This window comes from Aquarana catesbeiana, linkage group LG02, assembly GCF_042186555.1.
Source record: "Aquarana catesbeiana isolate 2022-GZ linkage group LG02, ASM4218655v1, whole genome shotgun sequence".
NCBI classification, from domain to species: domain Eukaryota; kingdom Metazoa; phylum Chordata; class Amphibia; order Anura; family Ranidae; genus Aquarana; species Aquarana catesbeiana.
In genome coordinates, this window is record NC_133325.1 from 363587374 (window position 1) to 363614074 (window position 26701).

General features: G+C 41.5%; 1 protein-coding gene across 1 annotated transcript in view; it reads left to right on the top strand.

Moving 5' to 3' along the window:
* Nucleotides 1–26701, top strand: part of LOC141128042 (uncharacterized) — a 728240-nt gene that overhangs the window by 139030 nt on the left and 562509 nt on the right. The window contains 5 exon segments of the mRNA XM_073615085.1: nt 10139–10315; nt 12354–12563; nt 15059–15194; nt 18176–18319; nt 23516–23661. Coding sequence (XP_073471186.1) covers nt 10139–10315; nt 12354–12563; nt 15059–15194; nt 18176–18319; nt 23516–23661 — 813 coding nt within the window.

Here is a 26701-nt window from a genome sequence, read left to right on the forward strand (position 1 = left end):
ACTGCTTTAACTTCACCTTCCTCTACTCCTCTACTACCAGCCTACAGAAGCTACCTCATGGTGAAGCCACCAAGGGTGCCCTACTGACCACAAGCCAGAACAGCTGTCCCCTGCCTCCCGCCTGGGACAAGTTGGACTATCTGGACCATACTGGAGTCGGTGGTACATGCTGTCAAGACCCGGATATCAACATTCTGTTCCTGCAGAGGGTTATATCTGCAAGCCCATACGACCTTGCCATAGAGGAGGTCCAACAATTGGGGTAAGCGCACATCTATTACTCCCTTTTCTGCAATCAATGTACATTGGATAAGAGTCTCTTCAGCTCATCAGCTCTCATGGTTCAGTGATGAGACATACTAAGTGGACTTTTTCTTTTCTATTTACTTTTTTGAACCCAGTCATGGACTGATTATAAGTTGTTTTGATGTGAGATTACTTATTTTCAGCATATTTTAATATTTGTTTTTTTGGGGTAATGACTTCATGCACTTGTTGTGGTTATCATTTTTGCTGGGATTCACACATTCATTGTGTCTCCTAGGCACTCTTCAATTATATTACTGCCAGCGCACTTAAGTTTTATTTATATGTTTATCACTTCATGGATATTTGGAGTTTTTTTTGCAGCTGCACTTTATGAATATTATTTTAATATTTTTCTATCACGTATTGCTCATTAGCGCAGGTTGTTTCCACCATTTCTTTAGCTGGAAAGAGTGGAAAGAGTATAAAGAAACTACCAAACGAAAAAAAAAAAAAAAAAACAGAAAAAGTAAATAAACACACATGGGAACAATATAAAAATATTGTAATGATCTTAAGCAAACCCCCTAACACGGGGGGGAACCTAAGGGTTCAGGGCAAAAGCCTTGTAGGGTAAGTACCGTCGTAATAGAGCTTCCAGATGGACTCAAGCCCGACCTCCATCGCTATATCGAGTAAATAAATGAAGTGGGGACTTTAAATGAGACTCTAGGTCTCCATCCCTACACTAGCATCAAATAGGAAAATAAGCTTCTCCCTCAGCTCCCGGACCTGAGTTATTGGGTGGCCAGCTGCTTGCGGACCTCTTGGAGTTCGCATTCCTGTAACATGTGAGTATCCATGGGGGGGCTTAGTGGCTGCCAGTCTCCTTTCTATGTTTATTTTGCTCCTAGTGCATTTTTTGCACCTTATCCAGTCTTTTATCATACTGTCCCCTTTTTTTCTTCCCCTTTAGACTTTGGTGCTATATTGCCCCTGAAGAGTGTTTGATACACGAAACGCGTCGGGCCTACGACAAGCACCATATTAATTATAGACTTTATTAGGTCCATATATCTACAAGCTTTTAATGTTTATCTTGCGACCTCATGCTACTGCTATGAATTAATTTTTCTCAGTTGTTTTATCCTGTACCATTTGGGGGCTGCTCATTATGTTCCCCATTCAACAGGCAAGATGGGATTGTTATATGATTGGATATTATTACCTTTTTTGTAATTTATTTGTGTCCAATTGTCATTATGTATCAATAAATGTTTTACGCAATTGTGATTGTCCCTCTGGTCTTATTTGCCCACCTCACTTAAAGTCCCAACCTCCTATTTCCTTTAATGTAATGTCGGGTCCCGGCTTCTATTTTAAGCTTTTTGGAAAACATAGGGAAGGGTTATCACCCCTGTGACATTTGTTTTGCTGTCTGTGCACCTCTTCAGAAGATTTCACCTAACTTTCTGTCCCAATGACAAATGTTTTTTTGACAATTTGGGGTTTTTAGTGAAACAAGAATTGTTGATAAAGCATCAGTGGAGCGGAGACACGTTTTCCCCATATTAACTCTTACAGGAGAGAATTTGCTTTCCTAGGGGTAGATTTCATCTCACTTCCTGTTGTCTCCTTCCGTTTGCAAGTAAGAGTCGTTTGTAAGTTGGATGTTTGAAAGTAGGGGCCTGCCCTATATACTCTGCAGAAATTGGGGCCTTAGGTGTTGGTGTTGCCACAACACTGTAAGCCCTCACAGTTATTCTTGGTGGGCGCAGGAACGGGCCCTGCTGTGAAATATTAGATCAAGAATTGTAATTACATGCCCCTGTTGAACAGGGTCAGAAAAATTGGGCCTTTGGTGGTGGTGCTGGTGCCACAAAGCTGTAAGTCCTCACAGTTACTCTTGGTGGGTGCAGAAATGGTCCCTGCTGTGAAATATTAGATCAAGAATTGTAATTACATGCACCTGTTGAACAGTGGCAGAAAAATTGGGCCTTTGGTGGTGGTGGTAACACAAGACTGTAATGCCGCGTACACACGGTCGGACTTTTCGTCTACAAAAGTCCGACAGCCTGTCCGACAGACTTCCGGCGGACTTTCGGCGGACTTGCAGCAGACTTTCTAACGAACGGACTTGCCTACACACGACCACACAAAAGTCCGACGGATTCGTACGTGATGACGTACACCAGACTAAAATAAGGAAGTTCATAGCCAGTAGCCAATAGCTGCCCTAGCATGGGTTTTTGTCCGTCGGACTAGCACACAGACGAGCGGATTTCGGGGTCCGTCGTAGTTACGACGTAAAGATTTGAAGCATGTTTCAAATCTAAAGTCCGTCGGATTTGAGGCTGAAAAAGTCTGCTGAAAGTCCGGAGAAGCCCACACACGATCGGATTACCAGCCAGCTTTAGTCCGTCGGCGTCCGTTGGACTTTTGTAGACGAAAAGTCCGACCGTGTGTACGCGGCATAAGTCCTCACAGTTACACTTGGTGGGCGCTGGAACGGGCCCTGCTGTGAAATGTTAGATCAAGAATTGTAATTACATGCACCTGTTGAACAGGGGCAGAAAAATTGGGCCTTTGGTGGTGGTGGTGGTGGTGTTGCCACAACACTGTAAATCTTCACAGTTATTCTTGGTGGGCGCAGAAACGGGCCCTGCTGTGAAATAATAGATCAAGAATTGTAATTACATGTCCCTGTTGAACAGGGACAGAAAAATTGGGCCTTAGGCACTGGTGTCACAACACTGCAACCCCTCACAGATACTCTAGTTGGAGCGCAGGAATGAGCCCTCCTGCAAAATATTGCATCAAAAACTGTAATTACACACCCTGTTAAACAGGGGCTGAAAAATTGGGCCTTAGGCACTGGTGCTGGTGCCACAACACCGCAACCCCTCACAGATACTCTAGTTGGAGCGCAGGAATGAGCTCTGCTGCAAAGTATTGCATCAAAAATTGTAATTACATGCCCCTGTTAAACAGGGGTTGAAAAATTGGGCCTTAGGCACTGGTGCCACAACACTGCAACCCCTCACAAATACTCTAGTTGAGCGCAGCAACGAACCCTCCTTGCAAAATATTGCATCAAAAATTGTAATTACACGCCCCTGTTAAACAGGGGCTGAAAAATTGGGCCTTAGCCACTGGTGGCGGCGCCCAGAACCAAAAATATTCTTACAAGCTATCAGCATGATCATTGAGGAGGAAGAGGATAGTCACTCAGCATAACAGGATAGTCACTCAGCATCAGCATAGGCAGTCTTGAAGGGATCTGACATTTCAAAAAAAATTATTCGGTTACATCAGCATCAGGTGCTTGGTAGCTGGTGGTGATCCAAGACTGATTCATTTTTATGAAGGTCAGTCGATCGACCGAGTCGGTGGACAGGCGCACCCTGTGATCGGTTACAAAGCCTCCAGCAGCACTGAATGTGCATTCTGAAAGAACGCTGGATACAGGACAGGCCAGTAGCTCAATTGCATACTGTGCAAGCTCTGGCCAGTGATTCATCCTCAAGACCCAGTAACCCAGAGGATTTTCGGTGGGAAAGGTATTCAAGTCAGATCTTGCCCCTAGGTACTCCTGCACCATATAAAACAGACGCTGGCGATGGTTGCTGGAACCGATCATACCTTGGGGCTGCGGACTAAAAAATTGTCTGAACGCATCGGTCAGACGGCCACCTTCTCCACCACTCCTTCTTTGACTGACCGAAGCCTCAGCAACACGTTGTCCAGGAACAGGAGTTTGTAACCTCCCAGTCTCTGGGAACGTGTTGCACAGACCTTTCTGCAAGGCCTCCTTACGATGTTTTATCCTCTGCTTCCTCTGCGACGGCAAGATAAGGTCCGCAACCTTACCCTTGTAATGTGGATCAAGGAGGGTTGCCAGCCAGTAACGATCCCTCTCCTTGATACCACGAATACGAGGATCCTTCCGCAGACTTTGCAGGATCAGGGAGGCCATGCAGGGTAGGTTTGCTGAGGCATTCGGCCCAGAGTCCTCTGGGTCACTAAGAACAACATGATCCACAGCCACCTCCTCCCAGCCACGTACAAGTCCATGGGTTTCTTGGGATTGTAAATCATCCCTTGAAGACTGCTGCTGATGCAGAGTGCCAGGCTCCACCTCCATGCTGATACAATCCTCCTCCTCCTCATCCTGTGTGATCAGCGTGCACGCAGGAACACTGTCTGGATAAAGGGGGCCTTGAGAGCTAAGGAAGTCCCCCTCTTCCTGCCTCTGTTCTGCCTCAAGTGCCCTGTCCATTATTCCCAGCAGCATGTGCTCCAACAGGTGGACAAGGGGGGAAGTGTCACTGATGCATGCACTGTCACTGCTCATTATCCTCGTGGCCTCCTCAAATGGTGACAGGACAGTGCATGCATCCCTGATCATGGCCCACTGGCGTGGGGAAAAAACCAAGCTCCCCTGACCCTGTCCTTGTGCCATAGTCGCACAGGTACTCATTGATGGCCCTCTGCTGCGTGTGCAGCCACTGCAGCATGGCCAACGTTGAGTTCCACCTGGTGGGCATGTCACAGATTAGGTGGTTCTTGGGCAGGTTAAATTCCTTTTGGAGGTTAGCCAGCCGAGCACTGGCATTATATGACTGGCGGAAATGCACACAGACTTTCCTGGCCAAGAACCGCTGCACCACCAAGTTAAGGACGTGAGCCAAACAGGGCACATGGGTCAGTTGTCCCTGTCGGAGGCCAGAGAGGAGGTTGGTGCCATTGTTGCAAACCACCATTCCTGGCTCAAGCTGGCGTGGCATCAACCACCTCTGCGCCTGCCCCTGCAGAGCTGACAGAGTCTCTGCCCCAGTGTGGCTCCTGTCCCCCAAGCACACCAGCTCAAGCACAGCATGGCATCTTTTGGCCTGCGTACTTGCGTAGCCCCTTGATTGCCTACAGAGCGTTCTGAGGACAAAGCACAGGAAGAGGCCATGGAGGAAGAAGAAGAGGAGGGGGTGGAGGAGAGAGGCGGTTCAGAATCACCAGTAGTAGCATTCTGGAGGCGTGGTGGTAGAACAACCTCCAACACTACTGCACCTTGTCCTGCATACTTCCCAGCTGCCAGAAGAGTCACCCAATGCGCTGTGAAAGATAGGTAATGTCCCTGTCCATGCCTGCTGGACCATGAGTCAGCAGTAATATGCACCTTACCACTGACCGCCCTGTCCAGCGAGGCCAAGACATTGCCTTCCACATGCCGGTAGAGAGCCGGAATCGCCTTCTGTGAGAAAAAGTGGCGTTTGGGAACCTGCCACTGAGGAACTGCACATTCCACAAACTCACGGAAGGGGGCAGAGTCTACCAACTGAAAAGGCAGCAGTTGAAGTGCTAGCAATTTAACCAAGCTAGCATTCAGCCGCTGGGCATGTGGATGGCTGGGAGTGAACTTCTTTCAGCGGTGCAGCAGCTGGGGCAGGGAAATTTGCCTGGTACAATCTGACATCGGTGTACCGATAGCAGATTGCCTGCAAGTACTTGGCTGTGACACACCTAATTCTACACCTTCATTCCTCTCAGTGCAGGTCTCAGAGAGGACTGAAGGCATAGTGGGGTTGGATATCCCAGCTGATGAGGAGCAAGGAGAGGTCCTCTGTGTTCTTTGGTGTGGGTCTTTTAGGTACGCTTGCCAACGAACTGCATGGCAGGTCAACATATGTCTGGTCAAGCATGTGGTGCCCAAGTGGATGATGTTTTGACCACGCGAGATACGCTTGAGACATATGTTGCAAATAGCAGCGGTGGGATCTGATGCACTCGTCTCAAAAAAGACCCACACCTTAGAACTTTTGGAATAACGTGCAGACAGCAGCGCTCTGCACATGCGGAGCTCTGTGGTGTGATGCAGTCATGTGCTGCCCTTAAGCTGGCCCCTGGAGGGCATCCTGCCTCATTGGTGATGTGCCTCCTCCTCCTCTCTCCCATAAGGCACCCACGTGGAGTCAGTGACCTCATCATCCCCTCCCTCCTCATCACTGGAGCAAAGCTGGCAGTATGCTGCAGCTGGGGGAACAAGACTGCCAGATTGCTGTCCTTCTTGGGCACCCCCTCTGTCTGGGCTCACATTACTGCCTTCCTCCAGCTGAGTACCATCATCAGAGCCTTCAAAACGCTGGGCATCCTCCTGGAGCATATACCCAACACTGTGGTCAAACAGTTCAGGGGACTCCTCAGGAGGACATGGTGGGGCTAGGGAAGGAGTGACTGATGCCATTGAGCCGAAGGAAGAGGCCGCATTGGCAGCTGCTTTGCCAGACAACGTACCCTGAGCCTAGGTGAGTGGGGATGAGGAGAATGAGGGCGGCTTGGTCATCCACTCTATCAAGTCTTCCGCATGTTGCGGCTCAATGCGGCCAGCTGCTGAAAAAAAGGCCAAGCGTGTCCCGCGGCCACGTGCTGATGAGGATGCACCGTGTCCACGACCAGCACTGTTGCCTCTAGACACAGAGTCTGATTGCCCTCTTTTATTGGCTTGTGAGTGTCTGCCTCTCCTTGTTGGCCTTCCAGACATACTAATGGCCTGCACTGCAGTGAGATGTAGCTGCACAAAACTGGGATGAATATATATACTGATTATACAGCAGCTAGCAGAATGCCTGCCTGTGGTATTAATAGGATCAGAAGAAGCACACCAGCACTTGTCTTCAGGTAGCTATAGGTGCACCAGTGCAAGGTACACTAACTGTAAACACTTCAAGCTGCCTGCCTGTGGTATTAATAGGATCAGAAGAAGAACACCAGCACTTGTCTTCAGGTAGCTATACTGTAGGTGCAACTGTGCAGGGTACACAGTACACTAACTGTAAATACTTCAAGAACCTGCCTGTGCTATTAATAGGATCAGAAGAAGCACACGAGCGCTTGTCTTCAGGTAGCTATACTGTAGGTGTAACTGTGCAGGGTACACAGTACACTAACTGTAAATACTTCAAGAGCCTGCCTGTGCTATTAATAGGTTCAGAAGAAGCACACAAGCACTTGTCTTCAGGTAGCTATAGGTGCAACTGTGCAGGGTACGCAATACACTAACTGTAAATACTTCAAGAGCCTGCCTGTGCTATTAATAGGATCAGAAGAAGAACACAGGCACTTGTCTTCAGGAAGCTATACTGTAGGTGCAACTGTGCAGGGTACACAGTACACTAACTGGAAATACTTCAAGAGCCTGCCTGTGCTATTAATAGGTTAAGAAGAAGCACACAAGCACTTGTCTTCAGGTAGCTATAGGTGCAACTGTGCAGGGTACGCAGTACACTAACTGTAAATACTTCAAGAGCCTGCCTGTGCTATTAATAGGATCAGAAGAAGAACACAAGCACTTGTCTTCAAGAAGCTATACTGTAGGTGCAACTGTGCAGGGTACACAGTACACAAACTGTAAATACTTCAAGAGCCTGCCTGTGCTATTACTAGGATCAGAAGAAGCACACAAGCACTTGTCTTCAGGTAGCTATACTGTAGGTGCAACTGTGCAGGGTACACAGTACACTAACTGTAAATACTTCAAGAACCTGCCTGTGCTATTAATTTGATCAGAAGAAGCACATGAGCACTTGTCTTCAGGTAGCTATACTGTAGGTGTAACTGTGCAGGGTACACAGTACACTAACTGTAAATACTTCAAGAGCCTGCCTGTGCTATTAATAGGTTAAGAAGAAGCACACAAGCACTTGTCTTCAGGTAGCTATAGGTGCAACTGTGCAGGGTACACAGTACACTAACTGTAAATACTTCAAGAGCCTGCCTGTGCTATTAATAGGATCAGAAGAAGCACACAAGCACTTGTCTTCAGGTAGCTATACTGTAGGTGCAGCTGTGCAGGGTACACAGTACACTAACTGTAAATACTTCAAGAGCCTGCCTGTGCTATTAATAGGATCAGAAGAAGCACACAAGCACTTGTCTTCAGGTAGCTATACTGTAGGTGCAACTGTGCAGGGTACACAGTACACTAACTGTAAATACTTCAAGAACCTGCCTGTGCTATTAATAGGATCAGAAAAGCACATGAGCACTTGTCTTCAGGTAGCTATACTGTAGGTGTAACTGTGCAGGGTACACAGTACACTAACTGTAAATACTTCAAGAGCCCTGCCTGTGCTATTAATAGCTTCAGAAGAAGCACACAAGCACTTGTCTTCAGGTAGCTATAGGTGCAACTGTGCAGGGTACACAGTACACTAACTGTAAATACTTCAAGAGCCTGCCTGTGCTATTAATAGGATCAGAAGAAGAACACAAGCACTTGTCTTCAGGAAGCTATACTGTAGATGCAACTGTGCAGGGTACACAGTACACTAACTGTAAATACTTCAAGAGCCTGCCTGTGCTATTAATAGGTTAAGAAGAAGCACACAAGCACTTGTCTTCAGGTAGCTATACTGTAGGTGCAACTGTGCAGGGTACACAGTACACTAACTGTAAATACTGTAAACACACCTGCCTACCTGTCAGTATATTAGGAAGAGAATAACAGGAATGGATCTAGCTAAACTGAATACAGTGTGTATATATATATATATATATATATATATATATATATATATATATATATATACACACAACACCTGGGATGCATATATATACACAATATACTGTAAGTGCAGCTAAGCGACTCGATCTGCCTACTCTATCTAACTTAAATCAAATTACACTGTCCCTCTGTCTATCTATCTCTCTCTGCCATCGCCGCCGCAACACACTACACAAGGCCGCCACGCAGGCGGCCTTATATAGTGTGGGGCGTGTACTAAACCCCCTGAGCCATAATTGGACAAAGCCACCCTGGCTTTGGCCAATTACGGCTCTTTGTACACTCGGCGCTGTGATTGGCCAAGCATGCGGGTCATAGTGCATGCTTGGCCAATCATCAGCAATGCACTGCGATGCCGCAGTGAATTATGGGCCGTGGCGCGCCACTCGAATTTGGCGCGAAGGGCCCATATTGTTCGTAATTCGACGAACAGTCGAACAGGCCATGTTCGAGTCGAACATGGGTTCGACTTGAACTCGAAGCTCATCCCTATAGGAGAGCATGCATGGAAAATGTTTGATTGCCCAGTGAGTGCATAATTATACCCTAACACAGAATCATCATGTATTGAGAACTATCTATCTATCTATCTATCTATCTATCTATCTATCTATCTATCTATCTATCTATCTATCTATCTATCTTAAGAATTAAGATTCTTGATTCTTATGCCGCGTACACACGGTCGGACTTTTCGTCTACAAAAGTCCGACAGCCTGTCCGACAGACTTCCGGCGGACTTTCGGCGGACTTGCAGCAGACTTTCTAACGAACGGACTTGCCTACACACGACCACACAAAAGTCCGACGGATTCGTACGTGATGACGTACACCGGACTAAAATAAGGAAGTTCATAGCCAGTAGCCAATAGCTGCCCTAGCATGGGTTTTTGTCCGTCGGACTAGCACACAGACGAGCGGATTTCGGGGTCCGTCGTAGTTACGACGTAAAGATTTGAAGCATGTTTCAAATCTAAAGTCCGTCGGATTTGAGGCTGAAAAAGTCTGCTGAAAGTCCGGAGAAGCCCACACACGATCGGATTACCAGCCAGCTTTAGTCCGTCGGCGTCCGTTGGACTTTTGTAGACGAAAAGTCCGACCGTGTGTACGCGGCATTAATCTTCATTGTAGTGGCAGCAAAATGCTATTGTGCATAATTGTCATTGAAGCTAGCAATTTTGAACTTCTTAGTTGTCCACAGAAGTTAATACTTGAGCTCAACATGTCATTTATAGATGACTAGCGCAATAGAACAATTTGCTACTTTGTACTGGCTGGAATGCTAGCCCATGCTATCATATACTCAATATGTCTCTGTAAACTTGCTTTGTTTAGGAACTTGCAAGCTCAGTGTCTGGTAGCCACTACACCAAGGCAGACATGGGCCGAAACCTGACAACAGGAAAAGGAAGCAGAAGGCTAAGCAAACAATCTGATCGTGGTTTTCACTTGTCAAAGAAGACAGGCAGTGGCAGCACAGTGTCCTTGTTTGAATCTCTGAAACATATAGAGGTAAACAAATCCAACACTTTAATCCATGTTTGTTGTATTTTTCCTGGTCAGATCGCATTGTGATGATTACATTTCCTTTTCAAGATGGAATGCTGCTATGTTGATGTACATAGGGACTTTTTGTATATGGAACCAATGTAGAGAAAAACCTTAAAATGTGTCTGAACCCATAAACAAAATTGTAATATATTGCAGTTTATAATTCCTTAGATGTAAAGGCTTCATTAATTATCTTTGTTAGGCTTTCAATATTTATGCCTATTCAGTTCTTAGATATACACAGTGCTGGACAGGGCAGGAGCTGTTTTTTTTCTTTACTGGAGTTAAAATACACTTACAGGTTTTGTCCTTTCCCCAGCAAGTGTTTTGACAGTGAAAGTAAAAGCCACCGACTGGTAATCTGGGGCTTATTAAATACAGCATGAAAAGGCATTAAAGTTATTCACAGAAGGAAATAAATAAATGATAATTAAGTACTGGTCCAAGCTTGCGATAACTATGTGATAACTATGGCAATGGTGAGATCTTGGGTTTGAGGTAAGTAATTGGTTTAAAAAAATAAGAACGTGGAAGCTGGAACAGGTGTCAGCTAGATTCTACTCAGGAGTTGTCTCTCGAGATTGGCAGATGGCATACCACAGAGGATGGAGCCCCTTAAATCCCATCTTCTGTAATTGGATAGATGGAACCCCTTGAATCCAGTCTCCTGAAATTGAATGGATTGAGACCCTTGAATTCAGTTTTCTGGAATTGAAAGCAATGCAGAAGAGGAGGAGGAGAAGATCTCAAGTGGTCCTTTTAAAGGAAAGATGCTTTAAGGAGTGCACATTGCTGGATAAATTCATGGATGCTGATACCCTGCAGAAGTTCATGGAGCTGTATACCTAACTCATAGGGTACCTTGAGCCCTCAACACAGAGAAGCCATGCCATACCAGCCATGACTAAATTGTTGGCTGCCTTAAACTTACACAAGCGAGATGCTTGCTATAACTTACTGCAGGGTTTCATACAGTACTTAAAGAGTAATTCGGAAATATAACGTATGCAAGATTTTAAGGAGAGTTTATTTGTGAATTAGAGTTTTATTAAAAACGCTATGCATTTTTTTTACCGCATACTCGTTGCTTAGTGAATTGTGCTTATCTCTTGCTATCAAGATGCTTCTTGTCAGCAAATAAATTGATTGGTCCCTCTCCCAATCTGAGCTCTTTGGAACTGCAAAAAGCTGAAACAAAGTTAAATAGTATTTGAAAAAACCCAGCATGTTTCATGTACAGCATGTATAAATGAATACAGAGCTTATTTGGTTTACCTGCCTGGAGTTCAGCTTTAAATCTGCTCTTGCTGATCTTTCTGTCCATTGCCTGTACATAGAAGGAGTTGAAAGCTCTTCATTGCATGCTCTCTACTGTCATGGCACAAACTATCCCTAGACAGCAGCTGTGAAACTCTGTGTTTAATATGAATTTACTTCAGATGTTGGATGTGAAGGATTGCAGAGTATGTCTGTGTAGTAAGACTACCCAGATGCAGGGATATCAATCCTATGTTGCCCATTGGTTGGAATCATGTTTTTCTTCTGGTTGACAGTTGACAGAGACCTTACAACAGCTGTAAGCATAGTACTGTTAGATGGGATAGCATGGGAATGGCAAAAGCTGCTCTAAGTAAAGCACCACATATCTCATTCCAATGCAGTTATTTTTTCCTCTCTGAGAAGCAGAACCTGTAGACTTTTTAATGCATACATTAATCTAATTTGTTTTCTTTCATTTAGTATTAGTGCCCTATAGCTATATCTTAAAAGTAATTCTTAAGTTAGTTTTGTACAACTAAACATGATCAAATATTTAACGAAAATTATTGATTTAAGCTACAATGAAACCTCTTAAGACAGCACATATAGTTCCAATTGTTTAGCACCTAAATCCAAATATATCATATAGATACTTTGACCTCTAATAATCTTGATTTTGCAAAAGGAATTTAATATTTTCATTGTATTACATTGTATTATTTATGGATATCTCAATTAGGACTTTGGCAAAGTCCAACTCCTGAGGAACACCGAGTCTATATTTGAGGAACTGGAGCATCATCAGCTAGTGCTGACCAGTATTCAACCCTATGCAGAAGCTGGATCATTTCTTGATGATGTGACAAAATGGCAGAAGAAGTTACAAGTCATTGAAACAACTGTTCAGTTGTGGCTTTCCGTGCAAGATAGATGGACTCAACTTGAAGAGGTATTCATATACCCAATCTCATATTTTCAGTTTACTTTATTTTAATAGCCTGTAAAAAGAGGTATACAGTCAGAGGCATTTTATGAAATTATTGGGTCTGTGTGCAATATTATAAGTCGGGCCCCATTGCTTGATAAAAAATAGTCATGTGCTTAGTGCACTGTGGTGAAGAGTGGGCATGGTTTTCATTGCACCGGGTCTGTTGCTAGGATTGTAAAAGACTCAGGGCACCTTTTGGCACCTCAAGTAGAGTAGTAATGCAGCAAGTTTAGCATAGCAGGGCAAAAAGTGGGTGCAGCTAAATTGTGTTAAAAGTGAGAGGGGCTTAAAGGGGCATCATATGAAATAAAACAAAAGCCTTTTTGTTGTTTGTACATATAAAAATGCTTCGATAGCTGTGCCACAGGTAAGAGTCTTGCAGACATGCATAATCCTCAACATAAGCATTTAAAAAAAAATAAGCTCTTCCATTTCATATGACTTTATATACACTAAAAATAGACAGAGAGCTAACACTTAGTCTCAGCCTACCTTATAGAAGAACTTCACTAAAATAGTTAGGGATGACTTGACACACAGCAACTGTTGAGACAATGAACACTTTGGAAGGAGTGTGTAATGTAAAATATAGTGTATATAGTGCAAGAGTATGTAATGCACAATTTAGTGTATGTCGTCCAGGAGTCTGTAATGTAAACTTTAGCATATTTAGTGCAGGAATCTGTAAGGTATGATATGGTGTATATAGTGCAAGAGTCTGAGATTGAGTTTGTCCCACAGATCAATCAACCCCCCGGTCAATGTCCCCCACCACAACCACCACCCCCCCAAGTCAGTGCCCCCTTTAGCATATTTAGTGCAGGAATCTGTAAGGTATGATATGGTGTATATAGTGCAAGAGTCTGAGATTGAGTTTGTCCCACAGATCAATCAACCCCCCGGTCAATGTCCCCCACCACAACCACCACCCCCCCAAGTCAGTGCCCCCTAGCAGGATTACCACCCTCTCAGGTCAGTGTCCCCCAGCACAGTTACCAACCCCCCAGGCCAGTGTCCCCCAGTACAATCCCACCCCCCCAGGTCAGTGTCTCCCTGCACAACCAGCACTCACCAGGTCAGTGTTATCAGCAAAATCACCACCCCCCAGGTCAGTGTCTCCCAGCACAATCACCACTCCCCCAGGTCAGTGTCCCCAGTACAATCATAAACAAAAATTATGTGACACAAAACCCAATTATTAGCATTCAATACCAAGTGCATATAGATCAAAAAGGTGCCAAAAATACAAAATGGTGAAAATAAATAAATAAGCAACAAAGTCCTTAGACCAGAAAAGAAAGTCTTCTAAGGAGATGGGAAGAGTCCCCTGATAGCTCTTCGTAGGGATCAGTGTATAAAGGTGGAAAGTGGGAAAAACACCCCTCGCAGTGATCCTCCACCGTTAAGAATACACGCTTACCAGATAGTAAGCTCAACAAGCTCGTAAACAAACCAAGGACCAGATAAACAGCGGGTATTGGAGCATCCCTCTATGTAGCGTGGCAGATGGCAGGCAAACCAGCTATTGCAGGACCTTGAATCCAGGTATCCAACCAGAATCAGGACATCATACCCGCTGTTTATCTGGTCCTTGGTTTGTTTACGAGCTTGTTGAGCTTACTATCTGGTAAGCGTGTATTCTTAACGGTGGAGGATCACTGCGAGGTGTGTTTTTCCACTTTCCACCTTTATACACTGATCCCTACGAAGAGCTATCACGGGACTCTTCCCATCTCCTTAGAAGACTTTCTTTTCTGGTCTAAGGACTTTGTTGCTTATTTATTTATTTTCACCATTTTGTATTTTTGGCACCTTTTTGATCTATATGCACTTGGTATTGAATGCTAATAATTGGGTTTTTTTGTGTCACATAATTTTTGTTTATGATTTTATATATACATCCATATTCAATTTGGTGTCTTTTCACATATACCCTATCACACATCATGAGGGTTTAGCGCAGTTTTTTCTTTGTTTTTTTTCCATTGTTGTGTATATCGCACATTTGAACTGCAGCTTTTTTTGTTTTTTAGCGCAGTGTTTTTTCTGTTTTATATCCCCAGTACACTCACCCTACAGGTCAGTGTCCAATAACACAATTACCAACCCTCTGGTCAGTGTTCCCCAGCATAAAAACTCAGCTTTTATTTTTTGGAATCACAATTCTCCTCCTGGAGTGCATTGTGTCAAAGCACAGTAGGCACCCATGGAACATACACCACTGTATACAGGGCATACACAGTATGCTTACTACTTAGGTGGCTAGATAGCTACCGTATATATATATATATATATATATATATATATATATATATATATATATTTGTGATTAGTATTTTATTTGGGAATATTTAGAAGATTATAATACACTTTTTTTGTTTTTTTAAAGTCAGTAGCTCTTTTCCACATTTAGGAGATTTTAATATGCTTAATTTCTTACTTTTTTCTGTGCTTAGGTGTTTTCCACATTAGCATTTCGTGTCGCCATGCCCAGAGAAGCCATATTATTTGCTGATGTGCATCACCATTTTTGTCGACTAATGAAATCTGTGGAAGAAAATCCAAACATCTTGCAGAATTGCATGCGAAGAGGTGAGTGGGGCCTCCCTTTCTAAAGCACAAAGAAAGCACTGTGGGAGCAACAGCATACCATTTAGGTCATTCCTGTGCTCTCTTTCTGTAAGCATGTTTTCTGTAAGCAATAAAGCCCTGATTAAATATACAAGCACAACACGATAATTCCGGAACCAGGGTAGTAGTAGCATTAGACACAGCCAAAGCGGAGTGGTCATACTTTTGGTGCCTGCACAACTATGGCTTTGGGTCACATTTAATAAAATGGGTAAAACTCCTATCCCAGACACCTAAAGCGAGAATTTTTGTGAATGGATGGCTCTCAGAGCAGTTTCCACTGGAGAGAGGTACATGCCAGGGATGCCCTCTCTCCCTTACTCTATGCCTTAGCTGCTGAACCACTGGCAATTGCCATCAGAGCAGACCCTGATATAATGGGCTTAAGACGGGGCCATACAGTAGATAAAATAGGCCTATATGCTGATGACACTATACTATACTTAGCGGATCAAGGCCCATCACTTCAGGCTGCAGTGAGAATAAAAAAAATGGGAAGCTATTTAGGCTTATGTATAAATTGGGACATGTCTCAAATTCTTCCTATTGACATCTTTCCTCCCCCCAAAATGATCCCATCTCTACCACTATCTAGAGTGTCTAAGATCAAATATTTAGGGTTGGAGGTCAGCACATCTCTGGCAGACTACACACCCCTGAATATAATGCCAATATTTGCGCTGATCAAGTCCAAAACTCAGACATGGTCCAGGCTACCTCTAGGGGTAATGGGACGCATAAACATAATAAAAATGATTTTGCTACCTAAAATTCTTTACATGGTATGGCGTGCTCCCCTATACATCCCCTTAAAAATCTTTAAGCAAATGGAAGCTATTCTGAACTTGTTTGTTTGGGGGAATGGCAGGCATAAAATGGCATGGCACATTCTAAAGAACCCCACAGACATGGGGGGCGTTTCCCTCCCTGACTTGCAAGATTACTACTTAGCAGCTCAGCTCTCCCATATGTACCACTTTAATTGAACTGAACAGCAGCGTTACAGGTCCTTAGTTTGCAACAAACCCGGGCACCTGGCATGCTCTTCCCTCCAAGCTATCCTGTGCGGGAAGCAAACGATTAAAAAAAACATTACGATACAACATGGGAATGCTCCTACATCACCAGAGGGTATGGGAAATTGCTCTGAAGAAACAGAACACAGGGAAAATATACTCCCACACTCCATTATGGTTTAATAGCCACTTGCCTGAAATAGAATTAATTCCAGACCCGACGGTATGGGCCATACACGGAATAATATATCTACATCAAATAATATCTAACTCCAGACTTAAACAGTTTCAGACACTCAAGGAGGAATTTACGCTCCTAAATCACCTAGTGTTTAAATACCTACAGCTTCGCCATGCAAAAAGAACCTAATTGCCAAATCTTGAGGTGGTGATGGATCCTCCCTCAGTACTGAATATAGTTATGGGTGAGGACCCCTCTAAACTTATGTTGAACCTGTATTACGCTCTTAGACACCAGAGGATGATAGCAATTACACAAAAGATAAAAATAGCATGGGAGCAATCGAAGATGTGGACTGGGATGAAATACTTGAAGGAACCAAGACAGTATCCCCCAAAATATCAGATAGACTGACACAACTATATATCCTGCATAAAGCTTACCTAACACCACTGAAAATGGCAAAATTTCAACACACATATGACCCGACATGCCATTTATGCCAGTCTGCCCCTGGTATGTTCTACCATCTAATTTGGAGTTGTCCAAATGCACAGACATTTTGGACTCAGGTAGTTCGCTTCCTACATGACAACATGGGTTCCCCCGTAGCACTTGACCCCAAATTATGTCTGCTGGGACTGCTGCCTGACGTAAAAATTAACAAATATCTAACTACCTTTATACACAAGACTCTGTTTATAGCAGGCAAAGTAATAGCCAAAGTTTGGATGCAGGCTCAGCACCCCACAATACAGCAATGGAAGAAAGATGTCAACGAAACATTACCATTCAAAAAGCTGATATACACTCACAGGGGATGTGCTCACAAATATTTTAAAGTATGGGACAGATGGATGGAGGACGGTGAGACCTGTGTATGAAAAATCACAAACGTTGCTGACAACCTACATTAAAACCTTGTATGGTACAACTATCACCCCAAAAGAAAATAAAGAAGTGTAGAACCGCAAATGATAATTCCACAGCATTAAGATCTAAAAAACATTCATGTATATAATAAATGCACTCATTGTTAATTTGTGTCATAAGATATATGCATAATGGTAAATACAATGAACGGTATGTGGAAAAATGTCTTTATTGACTAATGTAACTGAATATATTGTAGTATCTGCTTTATCTAAATAAAGTTGGCTTTTTCCAAGTAAAAAAAAGAAAGCCCTGATTGGCTCAGAGTTCTGTCCCTACTTCTCCCAGACTGGTTGCTTCTGTGCAAAAAATTACACGTGGCTATTATTAACATCAAACTCGAATACTAGTGTAAAAATATTCACTGATGGTGAATATAATAAATAATTTTAATATACACTAATGATGTTGTAATGATTATAAAATCTGATCAAAAGATTTATTTAATATCTTCCTAAAATTCAGCTTTTAAGGTAACCGGGCATAGTTAGATATACTGTATACAATGAAAAATATATTTGCACCCTTATCTAGCTTAGCTTACACTTATTGAGGACTTATGCCTAATGACTACACTTCTTTAACTAGTAAACCCTGTGCCCTGTATTAAAGAACAATGTGAACAACTGTAGGGCTCTGCATTAGATATTGTTAGAAGCATCTATGCCCAGCATTACTCTAATCTTCGAGTCATCTTCAGACAAACTAACTAAAGCTTAAGTAAGCCTGCACAATAATAATAAAAATATTTTACGTGACTAATCATGATGCTAATATTTTCTGATAAGTGAAGGAAAATATGTGTTTTCCAGGACTGCAGTCTCTGTTAGACATGCTGAATTACAAACTTGAGCGCTGTCAGCGTGCCGTCCGACTGCACCTGGAACAGAAGAGACAGGCTTTTCCAAGACTTTTTTTCTTGTCCTTGGAAGACACCCTTAACATTGTGTGCTATGGTAAGTCTTTGAAATATGTAGCTTTAACCAAGCCACAGCCTGAATTTCGCTGCTTGAAAATGTCAACTTACTGTCTGTTGCCATATGAAATAAATCTGTGAAATGACTTAAGCGAAGTACACACTGTGAGTTTTTTTTTTTTGTTTAACCAGCAGGCTGAATGAAAAAAAACCTCATAGATTCCTGCATGCACAAAGCAATGTGGATGCAGGGATTTCCCCCACTGCTTTTTTGTATTCTGACAAAGGGAACTTTCCCCCTGTCAGAACACATGGATTAGCGCTGCAGCCAAGGCTAATTAAATGCTGGTTTTCCAGCATGATCATTCTACAGAAGCCAGCCTAACAATCGGCTTCTGTTGAACAGACATTACTACACACAGATTGAAGTTCAGCAGAAACCGTCCAAATTTCGATACGTGTGTACCCAGCTTTAATATGTATTATGCAGACTTACTAGTTTATTTGTATTTATTATTATTATTATTATTAGTAGCAAAAGCGTGCATGTATAGGCAAGGTTGGGGACAATAAAAATAATGCTGAAAAAGTCTGTTTTTTTGGGGGTTGTATTTAGGGCAGTTTAGTTTAATTTATTTATCCAAGGTAGTGGAAAGGAGCTTCTGATTTTTTTTTTTTTTTTTGAAGCACATGATACCCTTAGAAACCACCAAAACAATCTTTATGTAACCTTCCCTATTGACTTTTATGCATTTAACTAAAAATTTTGTGAATTGGGGTACCATTCAAAATGAAAGGGGCAGTGTAGTGTGTGGTACTGTGCATTGCTAAACCTTGTGCACCTTAATGCAAAGGTGTGAATGGGTACTTAGTGTATCTTCATGGCATGTGAAGCCATCTACAGTCTAACAAATATCTGCCAGGAATACAGAAATTGACCCCCCCCCATTGCTTTTTGAGAGATTGAGAGGTTTACCCGTTTATTCATAACCATTTTATTTGATGGATAAAGCCACTTGCACACCTTGCTGTTTTTTTTTTTTTTTTTTAATTTTTCATAATTATTTTGCTTTAGGCAAAGTTTTGGAAAAGAGAAAAAATATCAAGCTTTATCTAGGAAATACGTTATATTACCATTGGGGCTTTTTATGGCTTTCCATGATTGTCTTTCAGATACTCAGGTTATTTAGCAACGGGTGCAGTGCTATGTAGTAACAACTAGCAAACAATTAGAGTATATGTAGACTGTAACAGTTTACAGTGGGCAGATAAGTAAAAGCTGATATTTGATTGGCTAGTGTGCTTTTTAAACATTGTGATTTGCTCTATTATTATTAGCGTTTGAGGTTGATTTACTAAAATCCGGTGCAGCTCTGCATAGAATCCAATCAGCTTCAAAGTTTTTTGTCAGGTTTTTTTTGTCAAAACCTATTTGAACAAGCTGAAGCTAGAAGCTACCATACACAGCTGCACCAGATTTTGTACTCTCCAGTTTTAGTAAATCAATCCCTTTGTGTCTTTGTTTTGAAGACTAGAGCAAAGGGAAAGTGCTGCCAATAGCAGTCAGTCAGTTTCTTAAGGCCCTTACACACAATATGAAAATCGGAAATAAAAATTTGTTCGATGAACGATCTGAAGATTTTCAGATCGTTAGTATGGTGCTTTCGACAGCCGATTCCTGTTTTTGTCTGACAAAAGCTGGATGTGCAGACTATAACATTTTTGTCACATGTGAACACAACGTCCGATTTTTGTATATATATAAATATTAGTATGGTTTTTGTATGCAAAAAATTGTAAGAGCAAGACTACGCATGCTCAGAAATGAAAGAATACATACAAAACTTTTCAATACATTACGTCACTTCTGAAGTTGTATTCTGTCATACAAGAACTTTCATATGGTGAGCAACCTCTTCACTTTCAACATGAGACTAGCATGCAACAAAAACAGACAAACAGTCTGATCGTGTGTACGAGGATTGAGTGGAATTTTCTCACATCGCTGTGGATTTTCTAAACGCAAATAGGTTGTTCACTTTGCAAGGGCATTTTCCCCAGAGTTTGGTAAATGAGCGGAAGCTCTGCTGACCTCCATCATCCAATCACGTATAAGCAAAAATAATTTTTTTCCCCTTGCACATGAAATGGTGTTTTTTGAAAAGTGAAATTTCTCCATCTCTACTAAGGAAACATTCCTTTACAAAGTGAAACTTTTAGTAAATCAACCTGAAAATGTTTGAAAGCTACTGGTAATAGCAATTTGCAGTTAGTATCACAAGTTGTTTGTTCTTTTCTGTAATTTTTTTTTTTTAAATAAAACAAAGTGTAACCTACTAAGAATATAGCATGTTCTTTTGTGATAAACTGTTATCATTTGGAGATTGTTATCAAATAATGTATTTTGTGCTATGGTATTTTACTTTTGATGCAATGCATTATGACCTGTTTATCCTGCCTTTAGCAAAGCCTGTCTTTTAACATGTAAGGGAAGTCATCAAATTTCCAAGCACCAAATGCTTCTAAATTTTAAGTGACAATAAAACCAATCTGTCTGTGATCCTATCTCATCAGTTTATTGTTCAGAGCAGCATGATCTTCATCAAACTGCACGTATATTATTCCTTGTGTGAGCAATTGCAGCATTTAATTCTCTCTCGTTCCCAAGTATGAACATAAATAAAGCATCAGAGGCATCTTAGGTCACTCCAGAGCTACATATGTTAATTTGCAATTCAGAATGTTTCCCCCCCTGAACATTTGCAACAAATTCCCGCTAGCTTTTTCTGTTGGATCCCAACATCAAACTCTGTATATACACAAACAACAGCTGATGGTATCAGCGGGACAACAGAATGCTTCAGCTTGTTCTCTGTGGTGTTCTGTCAGTCATAATAGTCTAGCTTTCAATCTAATATTATCATCAGCAGTTGCATCCTGTCAGTTATGTTATTTCAAAATTCCAGCATTCTTATGATAATAAAATATGTGCATGATTAAAAGGTGATCTTGTATGTCATAATAAATAACATGGATGAGCTACTGCTTACTTCTTATTAAGAGAAGCATACAGCCATATTGTCACTTTAGCTATTTGTGGCTCTGCTATCATTATTGCACTATAACACATTAGAGTCAGTCAACTGAATCCCAATCCCAATAGCCACTACAGCCCAAAAAGAGCATTTGCGTGGCAGCATCACATTGCTTACTATAGGTTCACAAGATTGATGCCAATGCCTTGTGAGCAGATGCTTGCACACATTTTGTCCTGTATTTACATTCTGTGTGTCAAATGGAGAGCAGCTAAAAACTACAGATCCAGAGTGATATATAAAGTATATACAATAAAAGGAAACATATCATGAGAGGGAGCCATCAATGATCTATCCTTCTAAAAACACTAATTGCTTTGCTATCATGTTGACCCTATTATTTCTAATCTTCACTGACCCAGAACAAGTATAATCGAGACTTCCGACTTTATCCTGACTTTACTGATACCTTTTACTAATTACTGACTTGGAAGGTATTTTAGCCAGTGGTTCAGCATACCAGCCAGTCAGCTAGCATTTTTTTCAGAAGCTGATTTTCAATCACAGCCCTTGTATTTTTCTCACATAAGCAGTATGGGTTACAAAAACAAGTGTACTTGATGGAAGTTTACTTCTCCTGACTGCATGCCATGGAGGCTGCATGACATGGCTTACAGGATCGCTAGGCCATCCAGGTGATTACGCCTATAAAATAAAGAAAGAGTTGTCAGCTCTCATACTTCTGTTCTCATAGTTTCACTTTAAACTGAACAGTATGGGGTTGATTTACTAAGCAAATAGGCTGTTGACTTTGCAGGTGGATGAGGTGAAGCTCTGCTGATCTTCATTATCTAATTATTTGCAACCAAAATTGTATTTTTCTTATTTTACTTGCATTTGATTGGGGATTCATTAATGTAAGTTTAACTTTCCTCGCAAAGTAAATAGCTTATTTGCTTTGAGTAAATGAACCCCTATCTGTCTATTTGCATTTAAGTGTAAATCCCTAAATAATTTTATATAATGTTGATCTAGATCAGTGAAATCTTATAATGTTCCTGTGGGACCACAGTGATCATCAATATGTTTATCAACTTTATGATTAATGTGATTTCTAATCTTTCACCCAAATGAAAACATAACTTATATAGGTAAATATAGAGAGGAAGGGAGATATTTATGAAAATGCTAGACTCCCTGAGGAGGGGTGACAGTGGAAGAGCACTAGATGATTATTAGTGTTATCATTTAAAGTCTGAATGCAGAAAAAATAAGTTTGGAGTAGTGACCTTCAGATTTCAGTGGGTGACTGGCATCATGTGTGTAGCTTCAGTGGAATGATTAAGGTGGAATCCATATTTATGATCCATTCAAAAAGTCGGCAGCACTGCAGGATCTTCCAAAAATGCAAAAGTTTATTAATATGTCAGGGTCAAATCCAATATAGCAGCAGACTCACTAATGTGTTTCAGTCACACTGGCTTTAATCATACCGATTGACTAAGGCCAGTGTGGCCGAAACGCATTAGAGGGTTTGCATTTTGGATTTTTACCTGATAAGCCAATAAACTTTAGTATTTTTGGAAGATTCTGCTGTTATTCCGACTTTTCGAATAGATTCATTATTGAATGGCTGATGGGGCATCAGTCTGGGAACCAGCATTCCTCATTCTGAAGATGCAGTAAAGAGGTTTGCACAGCCAAATCATGTCAGTACTGGAATCCGAATGGTAGATGATCTGAAAGAGAATCTATAGAGAGAGAGAGATAATTCATGGATGAGAAGAGGAATGAGATATGGTGTTAGATGGACAGAGCTGAAACATATAAGAGGGTATTTTTATTACTGGTAAAGAGATAGCTAAAAATATGTTTTAGCAGAAATAAAACAAGGAATCGTTAGAGAATATAGAATAAATAAAAAGAATACAGGCTGAATAAAGGTTGAATTGGAAATAAAGGAAAACATGTTTGTTCTGACATGGGTGTGAAACGTGATGGAGAAGAAGCTATTTATGTATGTATATGTTTTTCTTTTGTGACTGGAATAACAATTGCTAAATAAAATTCTGTATAATCACCAGTGCTGATGTTGTGCAAGCTACATTTCCCACAACTGTCTTTATTTTGTTCTTATTGTTTATTTTCATGTACAATATATTTCTTATTTTGTTCTTATGCTATATTGTTTATCTCTGCAGGTTATGATCTGAATGTTTTAAGCAGCTACATAGTGAAGATGTTTCATTATGTGCACAGTCTTATACATCAGTTTAACTCAGAACATGAGTGTAACCAGATTTTGGGTGTAAGAAGTTTTTTGGGGGAAGAACTTTACCTTACAAAGGTAAGTGAAACAGCACTTTGTTGACTTATACAATCTTTATTTTGGACGATTTTTACATGTGAATACTTTATAGACACTAAACTGATTCTAGCGAATATAGGAAATTGCAAAGGATTACCAGTGTGGTCTGGGATGTACAGTATGCTTTACTCCTTAGTGCCAGCTTTATTACTGGGCAGAAATCTTGCTAACCTTGTCATTGCCAGATATATGGTTTTCATAAGTTGCATTAGTCCATATCCATTGGTGTTAGTATGGGGGACCCCGGTACCACTACCTTTTGGTCTGTTGCAATACTACATAGTAACTCGGGGTCCTATGTCCCTTCAGTGGGACATTGTTTGCTCTGAGACTCACAGCACCACACCCTGCTCACTCTGGTGGCACACAGAGGTAATTACATGATATTTAATGGCATTTTGTGATTGACTGGTGTACAACTCTGATAATCAAGTAGAAACTGACTCCTTCAGAAAAGATCATTATCACAGTAGCCCTTAGAGTAAAACATTTTTGATAGAAGGTGTTCGGGTGAGGGTAGATTTATTGTGAGCTGTAAGTAAAAGGAGCTGTACAGGGGTGCTAAACATTCTGGGTACTGAGTGGGTTGAATAGTGTAGTGCTTTAGATTATTTTACGAAAAGGATATTGCACCACTCCACAAAAATTCAGTTAGATGATTCAAACATCGGTTTTAGAGTAAGTACAATTTTAGATTTTTTTTTTTTGTGATTGTAGTTTTTGCACAATCCAACGTTAGATCATGTTTTGTATGTACATTGCAATTTGAAAATTTTAATTTGAATAGATGATAATATGAATACACTGCCCTGAAATATTAAATGCCTCTTTCATAACTAGTGAGATAATATTTGCACTGATGATCTCGTACAGCTATCAGTATACCTAATTTCAAGCCGAATACCAGCTATGTTTTTTTTCTATTTTTACATGTTTACATTGGTACAGCTTGGAACAATGTAAGTATGTATGTTCTGTACCTGGCTGATCCCTGTGGAATCTGAAAATCACTGTAGTAGCTGTCACTACTACAATCATCCTCACTGTCTTCTATGTTCTGTGCTGAGCGCAGCTGCCCTGCTGCATAGTGACCACAGACACCATTAAAGCCCCATACACACTATCAGATTTTCTGCTGATTTTTTTCCTTCAGATTTACCAAAACCATATAATATGTGGTCAAACCTTAGGAGTTTCAATTTGTATGCAATCAGGCAGGCCCTTACACTACATGGTTTTGGTAAATCTGAAGACAATAATCAGCAGAAAATCTGATAGTGTGTATGGGGCTTTAGAGCAGTGGTCATCAACGCTGTCCTCAGGGCCCGCTAACAGGCCAGGTTTGCAAGATAACTGAAATACATCACAGGTGATATAATTTGCTGCTCAGTGATTGCACTATTCTAGTCTGCATCTCCCCAAGGTAATTCATAAAGCCTGGCCTGTTAGTGGGCCCTGAGGACAGGGTTGATGACCACAGATTTAGAGAATGTCTTGCATTTTTCTCAATGACTGTAAAGCACTTTATGATCGGACAGGGTGGAAAGGCGGGGTGGTGACTTCATGATCTTTGCCCCCTCCAGTCAGAGAACGCTGGGTAGGGGGCCTGGAAGAAGAGGGCGGGCATCACTGTAGTAGCAGTGGTTAAGCAGATTCCAATATATATATATATATATATATATATATATATATATATATATATATATACACAGTAAAACCATGGTTTGAGAGTAACTTGGTTTGAGAGCATTTTGCAAGACAAGCAACATTTTTCAATACATTTTGACTTGATATACAAGCCTGCTAGCCCACATTTGTTGGCGGAAAGTCCGACAACAAATGTTCGATGGAGCATACACACGGTCGGACTTTCCGCCGGACTTTCCGCCAACAAGCTCACATCCAAAATTTGTTGTCGGAAAACCTGATCGTGTGCATGGAGCATATGTGTAGCAATACAGTTACATTTAATGAAGTTACAACATTTAGCAAGTCACATGGTAATGATTAAAACAGGCACATCTAAGTATGCAGGCATCCGGGCTAAAGCTGTCCACATAGACCATCCTCCACACCACCATCAACGTCATCTCTTCCATGCTGCGCTCCATGAGCACTTCAAGCCTTGCTTTCAGATCAGTCTACTGCAGGGTAGACTTCCTGTTTACGATTGCAGACTGACAGCGGAAAGAGCCGGCAGTGTGGAGCACGGTCTGTGGACAGCTTTACTCCAGGTGGTTGCATACTTAGATGTGCCTCTTTTAATCAATGTGAGTTGCTAAATGTTATACCTTCATTAAATGTAACCATATTGCTACACTTAGAGGAGCCTCTCTTCTCTTTTCTACACTATAGCTCCTGCTGGATTTTGCTTCTAATCCCCTTGTGGAGGCTGCCATTTGTAGATGGACATTTTATGGTTACACAACCTAATCTTTTTATATGGGCCATAAACTGAAGGACTTATGAATGAATGGTTGCGTAATGAATTATCTGAGTTTCCATTATTTCTTATGGGGAAATTTTCTTTGATATAAAAGTGCTTTGGATTGTAGGCATGTTTCTGGAACGATCTATGCTCGCAATCCAAGGTTTTACTGTGTATGTATATGTATATATATATATATATATATATATATATATATATATATATACACAGTATCTCACAAAAGTGAGTACACCAATCACATTTTTGTAAATATTTTATTATATCTTTTCATGTGACAACACTGAAGAAATGACACTTTGCTACAATGTAAAGTAGTGAGTGCACAGCTTGTGCAACAGTGTAAATTTGCTGTCCCCTCAAAATAACTCAACACACAGCCATTAATGTCTAAACCGCTGGTAACGAAAGTGAGTGCACCTCTGAGTGAAAATGTCCAAATTGGGCCCAAAGTGTCAATATTTTGTGTGGCCACCATTATTTTCCAGCACTGCCTTAACCCTCTTGGGCATGGAGTTCACCAGAGCTTCACAGGTTACCACTGGAGTTCTCTTCCACTCCTCCATGACGACA